The sequence below is a fragment of the Aquarana catesbeiana genome, linkage group LG12 (genome assembly GCF_042186555.1).
Source record: "Aquarana catesbeiana isolate 2022-GZ linkage group LG12, ASM4218655v1, whole genome shotgun sequence".
Classification (NCBI taxonomy): domain Eukaryota; kingdom Metazoa; phylum Chordata; class Amphibia; order Anura; family Ranidae; genus Aquarana; species Aquarana catesbeiana.
The window spans coordinates 153,985,796-154,003,874 of NC_133335.1; the positions used below are offsets into that span (position 1 = coordinate 153,985,796).

Consider the following 18,079-nt stretch of genomic DNA (forward strand, 5'->3'; position numbering starts at 1 on the left):
TGTATAGCACTGATTGCTGTATAAATGACAATGGTCCCAAAAATGTCTGATGTGTCCGCCATAATGTCACAGTCACAATAAAAAAAAAAAAAAAAAAAAAAAAAAAAAAAAAAATCGCTGATCGCTACCATTTAAAAAAAAATAACATTATTAATAAAAACAGCATAAATCTATCCCCTATTTTGTAAATGCTATAACTTTTGCACAAAACCGATCAATCGCTTATTGCGATTTTTTTTTTTTACCAAAAATATGTAGAAGAATACCTATCGGCCTAAACTGAGGAAAAAAAATGTTTTTTTTATATATTTTTGGGGGGTATTTATTATAGCAAAGAGTAAAAAATAATACGTTTTTTTCAAAATTGTCGTTCTTTTTTTGTTTATAGCGCAAAAAATAAAAAGCGCAGGGGTGATCAAATAGCACCAAAAGAAAGCTCTATTTGTGGGAAAAAAAGGACGTCAATTTTGTTTGGGAGCCACGTTGCACGACTGCGCAATTGTCAGTTAAAGCGACGCAGTGCCGAATTGCAAAAAGTGCTCTGGTCAGGAAGGGGGTAAATTCTTCCAGGGCTGAAGTGGTTAAAGCACTTAAGTGTTGCATTAGCAGTGTGTTTGGGGTCATTGTCCTGCTGGAAGGTGAACCTCCGTCCTAGCCCCAAATCACACACAGAATGGTAGAGGTTTTGCTCAAGGATATCCCTGTATTTAGCACCATCCATCTTTTCCTCAACTCTGATCAGTTTCCCAGTCCCGACTGCTGAAAAACATCCCCACAGCTTGATGCTGCCACCGCCATGTTTCACTGTGGGGATGGTGTTCTTTGAGTGATATGAGGTGTTGGGTTTGCGCCAGACATAGTGTTTTCTTTGATGGCCAAAAAGTTACATTTTAGTCTCATCAGACCAGAGCACCTTCCTCCATACATTTTGGGAGTCTCCCACATGCCTTTTTCGCAAACTCAAAACGTGACATTTTATTTTTTGCTGAAAGTAATGGCTTTCTTCTGGCCACTCTGCCATAAAGCCCAACCCTATGGAGTGTACGGCTTATTGTCATCCTATGTACAGATATTCCAGTCTCTGCTGTGGAACTCTGCAGCTCCTCCGGGGTTACCTTAGGTCTCTGTGCTGCCTCTCTGATTAATGCCCTCCTTGCCCGGTCCATGAGATTTGGTGTGCAGCCGTATTGTGGCATGTTTGCTGTTGTGCCACACTCTTTCCATTTGGTTATGATAGATTTGATGGTGCTCCTAGGGATCATCAAAGATTTGGAATTTTTTTTTTTTTGCATAACCTGACCCTGACTTTTACTTCTCAACATTGTCCATTACTTGTTTAGAAAGTTCCTTGGTCTTCATTGCAGCGTTTGGTTAGTGGGGCCTCTTGCTTAGGTGTTGCACCCTCTGGGGCCTTTCAAAAAGGAGTGTATATGCAATGACAGATAATGCGACACTTAGATTGCACACAGGTGGACATCATTTCACCAGTTATGTGACTTCTGAAGGTAATGGGTTGCACCAAAGCTTTTTTTTTTGTGGGCTTCATAACAAAGGGGGTGAATACATACGGGCATGCCAATTATCAGTTTTAAATTTCTGAAAAATAGTTTTATGCATATATATTTTTCTAATTTTACTTCACAAACTTAGATTATTGTGTTCTGATCCATCACATAATTCAGATTAAAAAAAAACATTGAACTAAAGGCACTGTAAAAACAAAAGAAAAAGGCCTTTAACCACTTCAGCCCCGGAAGATTTGGCTGCTCAATGACCAGGCCATTTTTTTGCGATAGGGCGCTATGTCGCTTTAACTGACAATTGCGCGGTCTTGCAACGCCATACCCAAACAAAATTGACGTCCTTTGTTTCCCACAAATAGAGCTTTCTTTTGGTGGTTTTTTATTTTTGCGCTATAAACAAAAAAAGCAACAATTTTGGGAAAAAAAAAAAACAAAACACACAGTTTTGTACTTTTTGCTATAATAAAAATCCCCATTTTTAAAAAAAAAAAAAAAAAAAAAAAAAAAAAAAAAAAAAAAAAAAAAAAGCTAATTTTTTCCTCAGTTTAGGCCGATATGCATTCTACATATTTTTGGTAATAAAAAAAAAAATGTATATATTGGTTTGCACAAGTTATAGTGTCTAGAACATAGGGGAAAGATTTATGGCATTTTTATTATTATTATTTTTTGTTTACTAGTAATGGCAGTGATCTTTAATCGGGACTGCGGCATTATGGCGGACAGATCGGCCACTTGACACATTTTTGCAACCATTGACATTTATATACAGCGATCAGTGCTATAAAAATGCACTGATTACTGTGTAAATGTCACTGTCAGGAAAGGGGTTAACACTAGGGGTGATCAAGGTGTTAACTGTGTTCCCTCGTGTGTATTCTAACTGTAGGGAGATGAGACTGACTAGGAGATGACAGATCAGCTTTCCTAACTAGTAGGAGCACACAATCTGTCTCTCCTCACAGAACAGGGATTTGTGTGTTTATGCACATGTCCCTGTTCTGGCTCTCATGCTCGCAAACGCCGGCCACATGCAGCGGGCGTACGCCTGCTATCCCTGTTTAAAGGGCTGACGTACAGCTACGATGGCTTGCGGGAACGTGTCAACCTGCCACAGTATAATGACGGCTGGTCGGCAAGCGGTTAAAAAAAAAAGTCACAAAATGCACCCTCATGGCTAATAGAAGACCTTATCAGAAATAGACGTGAAATACTTAAACACAAATAAGTCACCAGGACCAGCTGGCTTACACCTGAGGGTCCTTAAGGAACTCAGCCAGGTGATAGCTAGACCATTGTTCCTAATTTTTATGGACAGTTTACTGATTGGCTTTTCTCCAATCAGCTGATACCATTCCAATGTGGTACCAATATTTAAAAAAGGGCCGAGATATATCCCTGGAATCTACAGACCAGTCAGCCTAACATCAATAGTATGTAAGCTAATGGAGGGGATAAGGGACTATATCCAAGATTCTAGTCACAAAAACAGTATCATTAGTGGTAATCAGCACGGATTCATGAAGAATCATTCCTGCCAGACCCATCTATTAACCACTTCAGCCCCGGACCATTCGGCTGGCCAAAGACCAGAGCACTTTTTGCGATTCAACACCGTGTCGCTGACAATTGCAAGGTCGTGCGACGTGGCTCCCAAACAAAAGTGACTTTTTTTTCACCCACAAATAAAGCTTTCTTTTGGTGGTATTTGATCACCTCTGCGGTTTTCATTTTTTGCGCTATAAACAAAAAAAAAAAAAAAAAGCGACAATTTTGAAAAAAAAAACAAAAAAAAAAAAAACGCAATGTTTTACTTTTTGCTATAAATATCCCCCAAAAAAATATATAAAAAAAAACATTTTCTTCCTCAGTTTAGGCCGATATGTATTCTTCTACATATTTTTTGAAAAAATAAATAAATCGCAATAAGCGTTTGATTGGTTTGCGCAAAAGTTATAGCGTCTACAAAATAGGGGATAGTTTTATGGCATTTTTATTAATTTTTTTTTTTTTTACTAGTAACAGTGGCCAGATCAGACACTTGGCGCTATTTTGGGATCATTCGCATTCATACAGCGATCAAAAATGCACCGATTACTATGTAAATGTGACTGGCAGTGAAGGGGTAAACCAGTAGGGGTGCTGCAGGGGTTAAGTGTGTCCTAGGGATGTGTTCTAACTGTGGGGGGATGGGCTACGTGTGTCACAACACTGATCACAGTTCCCAATCACAGGGAGCTGTGATCAGGGTCCTGTCACTAGGAAGAATGGGAAAATGCTGGTTTACACCAACATTTCTCCGTTCTTCCTCCATGAGACATCGAGTACGCGGGACTCTCGATCACATTCATGGAGCTCGCGCGCGCCCACAATGCTGCGTCTTAAAGGGCAACGTACAGGTACCTTAATATGCCTGTACGTGCTATTCTACCCACGTATATCGGCATGAGCCGGTCAGCAAGGGGTTATCTTTCTATGAAGTAAGCTGTCATCTAAATAAAGGAAGGTCTGTGGATGCGGTATATCTGGATTTTGCAAAGACATTGATACAGTTCCCCACAAAATGTTTACTTTACAAAATGAGGTCTGCCAGCATGGACCATAGGGTGAGTACCTGGATTGAAAACTGGCTACAGGGGCAGGTCCAAAGGGCGGTGATAAATAGCAAGTACTCAGAATGGTCTGGTGTGGTAGGTGGGGTCCCCCAAGGATCTGTCCTGGGACCAATTCTGTTTAATTTATTCATATAAACTATATAGAGGATGGGATAAACCGCTGAATCACAATATTTGCAGATGATACAAAGTGCTACTAAATTCACAACAGTAAAGTCAGTGTATATATTATGCAGTAACGCATGCTTGTTATACTCACTATGGAACCTAAGGGGTTAACATTCTGCATTGTGCATAAAGGCTGTGTGATCCTGTATTCTCTGATCCTCCTCCTCTTTAAGGCCCCTTTCAAACTGGGGCGGTGGGGGCGTCGGCGGTACAACAGCGCTATTTTTAGCGCTGCTGTACCGTCGTTCTTGCAGCGGTATTCGGCCGCTAGCGGTGCGGTTTTAACCCCCGCTGGCGGACGAAAAAGGGTTAAAATCCCTCGTACAGCGCGGCTATAGCCGCGGTATTGCCGCGCTGTCCCATTGATTTCAATGGGCAGGAGCGGTGAAGGAGCAGTGAATACACCGCTCCAAAAAAGCGGTTTGCAGGACTTTTTTCACCGTCCTGCCTGCGCACCGCTTCAGTGTGAAAGCCCTCGGGCTTTCACACTGAACAAACAGCGGAGGCTGTTTAGGGGCGGTATTTTTAGCGCAATACCGCCTGCAAACCACCCCAGTGTGAAAGGGGTCTAACCGACCCCAACCCATCTCTCGATGAACAGAGCATTAGGAGTCAGGCTGCACATGCTCAGTTTGGCGTGTATTGCTAGAGAGTTGTTTTTTTTTTTATCAGCACAGGGCCAATCAGCACTGTCCAGACAGGATTAGGGGAGACAGAAAACTCCTCCCACAAGCCTAAGCAGACAGTGATACAAGTCACAGGACTCCTATATAATGTTGATGAGAAAAGGTATTTATCAGTTTGTATTTACTAAAGCTATTGCATTTATGTGTACTGTGGGAGACCAGATATAGTGAAGACAGGTTCTAGGTTTAGTAACACTTTAAAAGCAGGGCAATGCACTGTGGAAATCTTACAAGAAGGCCTAAATAAAATAATGTGGTTGGCAACCACATGGCAAATGAGGTTTAATGTTGAAAAATGTAATTTTGTAAAGTAATGTATTTTGGTGCTAAAAATACATTACTTTATGTAATGTTACTCGCTAGGGGGAGAACCTCTGGAGGAATCTAGGATGGAAAAGGTCCTAGTAGACAACAAGCTCAGCAATGGCATGCACTGCCAAGCTGCTGCAAGCAAAGCCAACAGAATATTGGCATGCATTAAAAAAGGGGACTCACTCCAGGAGATAGAATTATTGCTTTATCCCTCTACAAGACTGGTCCGGCCGCATCTTGAGTAAGCCATCAATTTCTGGGTACCAGTCTTCAGGAGGGATGTGCTGGAACTGGAGATAGTCCAGAGAAGGGCAACAAAGCTAATAAAAGGGACTAGAGGATCTCAGCAATGGGGGAAACCCCCCCCAAAACATTGAACTTTCTATGGAGAGGTGACGCTTGAGGGGATATGATAGTGATGTACAAATACCATACTGGTGACCCTAGCATTAGGGAAAAAAAAAAAAACTTCAGTGAAAAGGGAATTTTAAAAGACATGCGGCCATTTACTGAAATTGGAAGAGAAGTGGTTTAAACTTAAACTGCGTAGCGGGTTCTGTCAGAGCGGTAAGAATGTGGAATTCTCTTCCACAAGCAGTGGTATCAACAGGGAGCGTCGATAGTTAAAAAAAAAAAAAAAGTTAGATGGGCACCTTAAAGCGGGGGTTCACCCACACCGCCAAAAAAAAATAAATAAATAAATAAATAAAAAAATAAAAAATAAAAAAATTATTAAAAGCCAGCAGCTACAAATACTGCAGCTGCTGACTTAATACATGGCCACTTACCTGTCCCAGGGTCCAGCGATGTCGGCAGGGGACGCCGAGAACCCGCTCGGTTCTCGGCAGCTGCCGCCGCCATCCTGGGTGAGGGAATCAGGAAGTGAAGCGTTGCGGCTTCACTTCCAGGTTCCCTACTGCGCGAGTCACGCTGCACATCCCAAGTGGTCCCCGCTCTCTCCTGGGAGCTGTGTGTTCCCAGCAGACAGCGCGGTGGGGACGGGAAGAGGTGTAGACTCCCATGGGAGTCTATGCCGGAAGTGGGTGCAAATACCTGTCTTAGACAGGTATCTGCACCCCCCTCCCCCCTGAAAGGTGCCAAATGTGACACCGGAGGGGGGGAGGGTTCCGAAAAGTGGAAGTTCCATTTTTGTGTGGAACTCCGCTTTAACAATCACAACATACAGGGATATACTATGTACTATTGAGAAACACAAGCATACTCACATACCACAGTTTGAACTGGATGGACTGGTGTCTTTTTTCAACCTTACCAACTATAACTAGAAGACTATTATTAAAGAAATTTTCTTTTTATCTTATCTTTGTTGGTTTGGTCAAACGCTGAGCTTTTAGACTGATTGGGAGCAGGGTAAATTCATTTTTGAGCACTTTTTTTTTTTCATAGCCCAATTTAGTGATGAGCAAAATAAGCCAGGGCCATGTTCTCTCAAGTCACAGCCTATACTCTATCTAGCCCTATGGGTTTGCAGCTTTGTGCCTGTGCTGGGCATTTCCCAACTATTTCTTCAGGTTTCACACTTTGGATCAGGTCAAGCTGTGATTCTCTGTGCCAATGCAGATAAGTAGAACTTAGGACAGAGAACAAACAATTCATTTAACTTTTCTTTACACCAACCTTACAATTTCAGGCATTACCAAGGACCTTGAAAAAACAAAATGATGATCACTACAAAACATGAATGATTGCGGTCATGTACTCCGAAAAGTCTTACATTCTATGCACAAAATGGAAGAAACAAGGTTTCTATTTGGGTACATACTGTATTATCAAGATATACTGATTAAGTACATATTGCAGAGAACATACAAAATACAGAATATGAAGAAAAAAAAAAAAAATTAGAGGTTCCCTTCCCCCTAATACTCACAACTGATATTTGGTCATGTGACTGGGTAGAGACAGAACGACACCTTAGCCAAAATTACAAAAATCAGCTTCACAGCTCCCAAAGATACACAAGTGTTGAAGATGGAGTCTGTACTGGCCCTAATTTACAGTTACTTGGGTAACTTTACGGTGGAGATCAGAATCTACGCATAAGTAATGACAGCAGTTATACAACATCCAGACTGCTATATTCCAAAATAAATTCTCTCATTTGCTTTCACATGGTATACTGTGGTGTGTGTAGCCAGCTAATCATCCACATTTTTTTTTCCCGGCCTCATATAAAGCAATAGAACAGATGATGCAGAAATGACCCTTATTTGGTTGGCTATGGGAGATATAGATTTTATATATATATACACATTATGAATGGCATATTATTAGGTGGCTGTCAAGTAAAATGTGATTTTGTCATATCTTGAAAACATAACATGATGGCAAAACACTGACAGTTTGATCCAGCAAACAGACTAAGTTCCAGAAAATGCCATGGATCAGTAAAACCATTTAGAGATTTTTTTTTTTTTTTACCACTACTTAAGTGCTTTTTTGGCCCTGACAGCCTTTCCATGGTTCACATGACTGTAGACACCTAAGAATATACAACAACATGATTATTTCTGAAGAAAGGCATAGGGAAAAGTCAAGGAGCAACCCATTTCTCCAAAAATGACAAACTATGCGACTTCCTGGTGAGCGGTTTTAGCTTCAAGGTGCCATTTTGATCAATCTTATTCTTTCCAGAAAGGCAATTGGATTAAAGTTTAACTTAGCAAGGCATTCTGTATTAAGGGGATTAAACATATGAAAAAAAAATATATATATTCATATACACTCCATACATATATGCATGTCAATGTACACAGCTTTCTGTCTTTACAATATACTGTTTATATGAAACCTTGGAGGACATAAATATGGGAGCGGTCACTTGCTTAGTAAGTAAAGGTGCAGACCTGTGCTGTAATCCTGAACCTGACTTGACTACCTAGTGAGACACTGATCTGAAACAAGTATGCAAGCATTTGCAGAACTGGAGCTCAGACATTCTAATCTAGACTGTGCAGGTCACAAGCTTGATCCAGCTTTAATGTCACAAGGTAGTGTAAACAAGACCAGGGTGACATAACACTGGAGCCTGCACGTTAAAAAACAAAAAACAAAAAAACACCACACACACAAGCAATGGCAGCTCCCATGTTTTCTAACCTCACAGGTACCCTTTAAGAAAGAGCTTGTGATGAACATGTTCATCAAGTTCGATCAAAAGCACTTTAGAATTCTGAGAGCACCTCTACCCCTTTTGTACCCACCACCAAAGCTACTAAAATGGAGGGGGGACAAGAGAGCAAGGAAATGGAAAGTTAATCAGATCATAGTTCATATTTATATATTTATAATACATATATTAAAAGTGACTTAAGACTTAAAAATTGAATTAGTATTTATACAAGGAAAAAAGTGCAGGTGGAATGAGATATCCATCAGGACGCTGATCATTTACAAACTGGAGTGGTGAAGATGGTACAATACAGGTTCACAGCGTCCATCTAAGCCCCTTCAGAGCCAGAGTTCATTCTGATTCTGTGAGGACCAAGTATGATTAGAGTGGATTTCCAGTCTCATCTCAGATTTTCTTGTTGGTTTATTTCTTGATCTGAAGCTTTTAAATGGTATTGTGTTGCAATTATGGATATTTCTGTGTTTTGACTCCTTTCTCCTCTACCAATAGGCGACAAGTGAGAAGGAAGGAACTCAGTTACTACAGCACTGGCTCCTAGCAGGAGGGTTGTTTTCCTGGAGGTCAACCCCTCTGTTCCTTCCGGGGGCTCCTTGTGCACTTTGAGGCTCATTCTTCGGCAGCTTCTTAGCTAAGGAAAAAGAAATTATGAGTGTGATATATATGGTGTAAGCAAAAAAAAAAAATAATATCTTAATATTTGCGCAATTTTTATGCTCAAAGTATGCTTAACATGTCAAAAGTAGTGGCAGCTGTTAGCCTGTCAAAAATTATTCTACAGCTTATTAAAGTGCAAGCAAAGACAATTTTGATTTTTTGATAAGAAAGGAAAGATTGAAAATACTGTTTTTTTTGCCATCTGTGTCCTTGTTGGGGACATTTTACTATACTTTTTGGGGGTTGCAACAGCAATATTCCCAATGGACACAGACATAAAAAAAAAAAAACCTTGGAAGAGGGCCTAAGTTTTACCTACACTAGTTAAAACTAAAATTGAACCTAAAAAAAAAAGGCAGCAACTGATTACAAGTCACCATTTAGTTCTGTACCAGACATAGGCCTTATATTACATTCCTTCCCTCATTCCACATCCACACCAATTAAGTAGTTCAGAGGCCCTGCCTGGCCATTGAGATATCCCAACACCCATCCCATCCTCCCTCTTCCAGCACCTTTCATCCCTACCACCCCAAGCTACCCTACCCAAACCCCATCCCCTCTCCCAGACCACCCACCATCAGTCCCTTCCCACCTTACCCTTAGCCCTTCCCTTATATTTCTAAATTTTTATATATTTTCTGTATACCTCTGTTTGTCTAATAGCCTTTTTTTATACAAAACGCGTTGGCTTGTCATATTTGTTGCAATTTCTATTAACCATTGGGCACTCCTTTCTACCTACTCTTCCTAGTTCACATGTGGATACAACCATAAGGCTGTACCAAGAGGTAGCAGCCCAGACCCCAAAAAGGGCCACCTATCACCTACTTTCAAAGTAGGGCACAAATCATTGGAAGTGAAGTCTTCCCTCGCGCCCTTTTTCATCACCCGCCAACAGTGACTGAGACAGTCCAGCCTGGTCTCCAACCCGAATAAGGCCCTACATGTTTTTGCATTTTAATTCTAATGGGGGACCATTATAAAAAGGTACTGTATATACAATATTAGATAAAAGTCACATCAAAATTAGGCTTTGAAAATACTACCACCACCATCACAGCTACTTAAAGGCTAACAAAATAAAAAAAAAAAAAAGGGCAAGAAGGAGCCTTTACTAGGTCAGTTGAACCCCTATATACTGAAAAAAACTAAAGGTATGAAACAAAAATTGGTTGACTTGAAACCCCACTCCAGGCAAAATTTATATTCAGACACATGTCATGTAATGTAATAATGTTAGCTCCATTTACCTTTTAAACAGGGGCATGCTCATCTGACCTCACATAAAAAGTCTTCCTTCGGATGCTATTTGCAATTTACTGTGCAAGGACCAATCACTGTGGCTGTTCTATGTGCAGCAGGATGATCAGTCCCCTCACTGACAGTGTGTAAACTGATCAGGGCTTGTGCCAAGACCTCATGTCGTCAGCGTGAAATGAACAGTGGGCGGTGCTATTAAACATGAGCATGGGTCATGTAATCCTCTGTGGGTTCATAGATGTCAACGCTCATTTCCATCAAGATGCACGTCAAGTGACTACAATCCCAAAGCATGATGGGATACATAGTTCAATGTGCATGTCAAGTAGAGGTCGACCGATATATCGGCCGATACTTGGTGTTTTTTACTTAATCGGCATTAGCCGATTGTGCTGATAAAAAAGGCCTATATCAGCGGACTTGCAAATGACTTCTGTAATAGAAGTCAATACAAGTTGCCTGAAAACTTCTGTGAAGAGACTTCTCCCCTCCTCTGGGCAGCCTGCCAAATCTGATAAAAAGACCCTGAAGGATACAATGTTTACACTTATGAATGAACTGAGCTCTCTGTGTGTAGAAGTTCTCAGTTTAACCATTTAAAGACTAAATCTTTTCTGACACTTGTTGCTTACAAGTAAAAATCCTGTATTTTCTGCTAGAAAATCACTTAGAACCCCCAAACATTATATATATATATATATATATTTTTTTTAGCAGAGACCCTAGGGAATAAAATAGCGGTTGTTGCAATATTTTATGTCACACGATAAACGCAATATTTTTTGAAAAAATACACTAATAAATTAAAAAAAAAAAAAAAAAACAAACTAAGCAGTAAAGTTAGCCCATTTTTTTTCATCCAAAAGTTTTGATTACCCGTTTTTGTGTATTTAATATTTAAGATACAGATTTTTTTAATCTTTGTTTTATTTAATAAATGTTTAAATGTAAAAAATTTTCTGTATCACTTAAGGTTGCTTTCACACTGGAGCAGGCATGCGTTGACGGTAAAACGCTGCTAGTTTTAGCGGCGCTATTCGGCTGCTAGCAGGGCACTTATAACCCAGCTAGCAGCCGAGGAAGGGGTTAAATGCGCCCCTGAAGCGCCGCTGCTGAAACGCTTTGCAGGCGCTTCGGCAGCGGTGCGCATTCATTTCAATGGGCAGGAGTGGTGGAGGAGCGGTATACACCGCTCCAAAGATGCCGCTTGCAGGACTTTTTTTTTTTTAACATCCTGCCAGCGCATCGCCTCAGTGTGAAAGCACTCGGGATATCATACTGAGACTGCAGGGGAGCCGTTTTACAGGCACTTTACAGGCGCTATTTTTAGCCCAAAATCGCCTGAAAAATGCCCCAGTGTGAAAGGGGTCTAACTGTTAGATTTTATGAGATGAAGGGGGGAAAAAAAAAAACGGCCTAATATATCGGCCCAAAAAAAAAAATCGGCATCACATATCGGCCATCGGCCACCGCGATTTCTAAATATCGGCATCGGCCAGAGAAAAACCCATATCGGTCGACCTCTAATGTCAAGGCCATACTAAGTAAAGTCAAACTGATGATATCACAAGTATATGAATATATATTTTTTCACATTTGACGATACTAAAAGATCATGGGGAATATGAGAGTTGGAACAGCTAGGTTTGTAAAATTGTTTGCCAGCTTTAAAACATTCACTGGTTCCTAGAGAATAACCACCCCCTTCTCTACACTGACACCATCAGCCTTGTTTGTCCCGCAGTAAATACAGGCTTCCCTGCTGCCTCCTCTTTCCAACACGCATGAGAACGCTTTACAGCTGCTGGACGGCTCTACACTGCTCTCTACCACCGTGCTGAGGATGGACACATGCCACAGATGAGGACTCCTGATTTTATCATGTCTTTTAACACTCAACAATCTTGTAAGTGCTTTTAACCCTTTGTGCACTCTATTAAATTTGACATACTGCACTTAGAGGCGCCTTTCTTTTCCTTTTTTTATACCTAGAGAATAATCTGTTGGGACCTGCAACCACATTGTCTTACAGTACTCACTCAATTAATTTAAACTCCACCATGCAGAACAATCTAAAGCAGGATTTGCTTAAATATGGGAGTATCCTCTTATCATAAGTGCAGAGCAAAATGAAAGTATATTTATCTGCTGACCCCAAGTAAAGTCTAGCGAGAAATCTCACCTATAGCCATAAATATTTCATTCACATTCATAGCGGTTTTAGCAGACGTCTCCATGAATAGCAAGCTGTTGTCATCTGCGTAGGCTTGAGCTTCCTGCAACAAAGCAAAAAAAGGTATGAAGGTATTCTGGATGCGCTCTCTGCATTGGGAGGGGAACAAAGCTAGCAAGCTCACCTGAAAATCTACAGCTCTTTTGCTGGAGAGGTCAGCCTTATTCCCAGACAAGGCAATTACAATGTTTGGACTAGCCTGCCTCTGGAGCTCTTTCACCCAGTTTTTTGCTCTTGCAAAGGTTTCCTATAGAGATACAGAAAGAAAAAAAAAAAAAAAAATTACAATTCATTAGTTTGATGGGAAAAAAACAAACATAATAGTGTAATCTTTTTGGCCTCATGCACACTGGACGTTAAAAGAACGTTATAAAAACATCAGTAGCTTTGCAGTGAGTTTTTCAACGCTTAAAGTTTTCTGCAATAGCGTTTAGTGTTTTTCTTCTTTTTTTTTTTTCTCTTTTTTCAATGGATCAAAAACGTAAAAAAATGCTGATGAGCCGCGTTTGAGTGTTTATCAGCGTTTGACATTAGAGCATTTTTACAGCTGAAAAACTCCTCTCAGAACCCACTAGCTTTGGGTTTTTTTAAAGCCAAAAAGCGCACCAGCCAAATAACTGCTAACAGCAGCCTATGTGTGCATGGACACATAGGATAACATACTGGGGAGTTTGACTGTAGGGAAAAAAGGGCGTCTGAAGCCAAAAACAGCTGCTGTAAAAAGGTCCAAAAACATCCAGTGTGCATGAGGCTTTAAATTCGTAAAAAGTATACATACAAGTTTGAGACTGCCCGATGCTTCTGGAGCAGACAGGTGCTCTTTACTTTTAAGCAGAATTCAGAAAAAACTGAAGGATGACCATATCTTCAGGCATCTCTTATTTATGAACAAAACAAAGTGAGGCACCTGACTGCATCACACAGCCCTAGGCCTATTAGGAAGGTTAGTCATGGTAAACCCAAGTAATTGATTTTTTTTAAATTGGGTTTTATGAAGATATACACACACGCATGTGCATTTCATAAATCTAGAATATCATCAAAAAGTTAAAGGAGTTGTAAAGGCAGAACGTTTTTTTTTTTATCTTAATGCGTTCTATGCATTAAGTTAAAAAAAACCTTCTGTGTGTAGCGCCCCCCTCCAAATTACCTACCTGACCTCCTCTCTCCAGCAATATCCATGATCCCCTCAACCAACCAGTACACTCCTCCTGATTGGCTGAGACAGAACAGCGCGCTATTGGCTCCCGTGGCAAGTCAGCCAATCGGGGGAGAGAGGGGGCGGGGCCAGGTCGGGGCTTCGTGTCTGAATGGATACACAGAGCTCTGACTCGGCTTGGGTGACAAGCTGCTGGCTAAGGGGCACTCAAAAGGAGGGAGGGACTAGGAGCAGCAAAGGGGGACCTGAGAAGAGGAGGATTCATGCTGCTCTGTGCAAAACCAACTGCACAGAGGAGGTAAGTATACCATGTTTATTATTAAAAATGCGAACCTTTACAATCACTTTCATTTCAGTAATTCAATTTACAAAGTGAAACTCTTTATATAAAATGCGTTACACAGAGCGATATATTTCAAGCATTTTCTTTTAAAATGAAACGGAAGAGGAAGAAGGGGAAGGAAGAGGAAGAAGGGGAAGGAAGAGGAAGAAGGGGAAGGAAGAGGAAGAAGGGGAAGGAAGAGGAAGAAGGGGAAGGAAGAGGAAGAAGGGGAAGGAAGAGGAAGAAGGGGAAGGAAGAGGAAGAAGGGGAAGGAAGAGGAAGAAGGGGAAGGAAGAGGAAGAAGGGGAAGGAAGAGGAAGAAGGGGAAGGAAGGAAGGAGAGGAAGGAAGGAAGGAAGGAAGGAGAGGAAGGAAGGAAGGAGAGGAAGGAAGGAAGGAGCAGCAGAAGGAGAAGAAGGACAGGTCAAGTTTAGGTCAGGCAAGTTTGCTGGCCAATCAAGCACAGTGATACCATGATTATTAAACCAGGAATTGGTACTCTTGGCAGTGTGAGCGGGTGCCAAGTCCTGCTGGAAAAGGAAATAAACATCTCTTTATCTTTGGACGTAATAAAAAACAGTGGACCCACACTAGCAGATGACATGGCTCCCCAAATCATCAAAGACTGTGAAAACTTCACACTAGACCTCATGCAATTTGGATTCTGTGCCTCTCCACCTTGATTTCCAAATTAGTTGCAAAATTTTTCACAGTCCGTGATGATTTGGGGAGCCATGTCATCTGCTGGTGTTGGTCCACTGCGTTATATTAAGTCCAAAAGATAAAGAGATGCGGATTTCATTTTCCAGCAGGACTTGGCACCTGCTCACACTGCCAAAAATACCAATACCTGGTTTAATGATCATGGTATCACTGCTCGATTGGCCAATAAATTCTCCTGACCTAAACCCCATAGAGAATCAGTAGGGCATTGTCAAGAGGAAGATGAGAGACACCAGTCCAAACAATGCAGACAAGCTGAAGGCTGCTATCAAAGCAACCTGGGCTTCCATAAACACCTCAGCAGTGCCACGCCACATTGATGAAGTAATCCATGCAATAGGAGCCCCGACGAAGTATTGAGTGCATACTATACTATACTATACATGAACACACTTTTCAGTAAGCCATTGCATTAAATTATTAATATTTATATTATATAGATATAGATATAGATATAGATATATATCTATATATCTCTCCCCCATCCATTCAGAATACAAATAGCACAGCAGGGGAGATCTCTGTACTAACAAATAGTTACTACAGGGGTTTCTCCTGATCTTTCAGACCCCTTTCACACTAGGGCCGCGGCCACATTGGTGCTAAAGCGCCGCTTGCTTTAACCCCAAAGCACTTTGGAAGCGCTGCCCATTCATTTCAATGAAGTATTAGCAAAAAAAAAAAAAAATGGGGTTAGCCTGGATCAACCACCAAAATTATAGAGTGTAAGTATAGGCATATATCAGGCAATCAACCACATAAAAATGCAGGATGCCATATGGGGATGCCCTAATTGCATACAAGAAAAAAAATAAAGAGAATAGGTATCTCTCAAGAGGGCAAGAAAACCCCAAGGCACTGTCTGAAAAAAGCAAGCCAAATTTTATTCAACACAATATGCAATAGACACCACACAAATATATACTACAAAAAGGTATTGCAGGCGGGCCATGGTAAGTATCAAACACAGACCATAGAAATTAAAAATGACAACGTTGTCGTTAAAAACAGGGGAGCCACGGCTATGCATACCACATACACATACCATTCACCACTCATACTCGAATGATAAGATTCAAAGCAGCAAAGGAGCCGTTGATGAAATTAGTGAATCACTCTTCAGAGACTTGGTATAATGGAAGTAGTGGATATGTGTGGATGGAGGGGGTATTGGAAGTCCATATAGTGGGCTAGTGGTACCCAATGGGGGGGAACAAGCAACAGATCTAAGCAGTTGGGTAATGACCCAAGGGACACAGCGAGACCGGTAGATTAAACAGATCAATGCAAGCAAGCAGATTGGCAGCAGTAAGAAAGCAGCAGCAAGCAGGGGGAAGGGGTTATGAGCGGCAATAGAGAGGCATGTAGACAGTCATAGCAATGGTACTTCTCTCACCACCCGATCACTGACCAATGTCCGCAGACCGCCATGCTCAGCCCCAGGTTCTGGCTTGGGATATCAGTCCGTACAATGCCATCTTCCTGCTTAAGAAACAGTGTCCACCCTGCGCTGTGTTTGCCATGTAGTGAAGTCTGTTAAGACGCCGGTCATCAGCTGTTCTTCCATCCACAGCGTTTGCACGTGGTTCCGGGGTAGCGTTCTGACGCGTTTCACCAGCCAATTACCGCTGGTTTCCTCAGAGCAAGGAGGAGTCCGTGGATCAAGCATAAATAGACAGGGCAATAGGATGAAATTACACATATTTACCACCAGATGTCATCCAAGGTCACCTCACATAATGAACATACAGCAGGGGAATTTTCTGAATAAAAGGTCCAAATGGCTATAAATGATCGATCACGATTGATTGTAAGTGTTAAAAGTGACAAAAGAAAAAGAGGAAGAACTGAGTAGAGAAACTGAAAGGAGACCAATAGACAACAGATAATAAGGCCCCACCAAAATTAAAATTAAGAGCAGATTCAAAGGCTTCGATATTATATTGCACTACAGAATTACAGCAAATGAACAAACAAATTATTCTATTTTAATTATTTTATTTCTCCAAGGACTGCAGACTGCACTCAGTATTTAACCCGTTGGGGGGATCATAGAGTCCAGATAATACGTCCACATTTTTTCCTTCTGGAGAAGAATGGTATCATAATCACCACGTCTCGCAGGTAAATTTAACAGTCAGACCCTTTGGATCAAGGTTGTGGAATTTAGCAAAGTGTTGAGAGATGGGACGTTCATCGTCCTTTTTGATACCAGCAATGTGTTTGCCAATCCTTATGCATAAAGTACATTTTGTTTTACTAATATAGTTTTTATTACATGGGCATGTCAGCATGTATATAACTCGAGTTGTTGAACAGTTAATGAATTGTTTAATTCTGAAGAGGCCATTTTCACCGTTCTCTTAGAAAGGCACAGCAAAAAGCTTCCTTAAGAAAACGTGATGAACTCCTCACAACTTCAAAAACTTCATGTCAGGCAAGCAGAACTTCCCTAAGATCATCACTAGGTATGGTTCTCAGTGGAAAACAGTACAAGGGATTCTTGATAAACTTTGGCCTATCTTAAAATCTGCCCCACTGATTACTAATTTTGTGAGTGCCAGACCACTTATGACAGCCAGAAGGTGACCTCCTGGTTCACTCTGAGTATACACGGACAACCAGCCCCAACTCGCTTACTAGTTCTATGCCCCCCTCTAATATGCACGCGTGTGGACATTGCAAGATTTGTAAATTTGTACACCAGACCAATGTGTTCGTCAATCCACGCGGTGGAAAAGACTTCAAAATTAAACAATTCATTAACTGTTCAAGAACTTGAGTTATATACATGCTGACATGCCCATGTAATAAAAACTATATTGGTAAAACAAAACGTACTTTACGCATAAAGATTGGCAAACACATTGCTGATATCAAAAAGGACGATGACCGTCCCATCTCTCAACACTTAGCTAAATTCCACAACCGTAATCCAAAGGGTCTGACTGTTAAAGGAATTTACAGGTTAAATTTACCTGCGAGACGTGGTGATTATGATACCATTCTTCTCCAGAAGGAAAAAATGTGGACGTATTATCTGGACTCTATGATCCCCCAACGGGTTAAATACTGAGTGCAGTCTGCAGTCCTTGGAGAAATAAAATAATTAAAATAGAATAATTTGTTTGTTCATTTGCCGTAAATCTGTAGTGCAATATAATATCGAAGCCTTTGAATCTGCTCTTAATTTTAATTTTGGTGGGGCCTTATTATCTTATCTGTTGTCTATTGGTCTCCTTTCAGTTTCTCTACTCAGTTCTTCCTC

General features: G+C 40.9%; 1 protein-coding gene across 1 annotated transcript in view; it reads right to left on the bottom strand.

Moving 5' to 3' along the window:
• Nucleotides 1–7,068: 7,068 nt before the first annotated feature.
• RAB5C (RAB5C, member RAS oncogene family) overlaps nucleotides 7,069–18,079 on the bottom strand; it is a 71,861-nt gene continuing 60,850 nt past the window's right edge. Inside the window, exons 4-6 of the mRNA XM_073606109.1 lie at nucleotides 12,733–12,855; nucleotides 12,558–12,651; nucleotides 7,069–9,086 (exon numbers count right to left, since the gene is read on the bottom strand). Coding sequence (XP_073462210.1) covers nucleotides 8,971–9,086; nucleotides 12,558–12,651; nucleotides 12,733–12,855 — 333 coding nt within the window. The 3' untranslated portion in view covers nucleotides 7,069–8,970. The remainder of the gene's footprint in view (nucleotides 9,087–12,557; nucleotides 12,652–12,732; nucleotides 12,856–18,079) is intronic.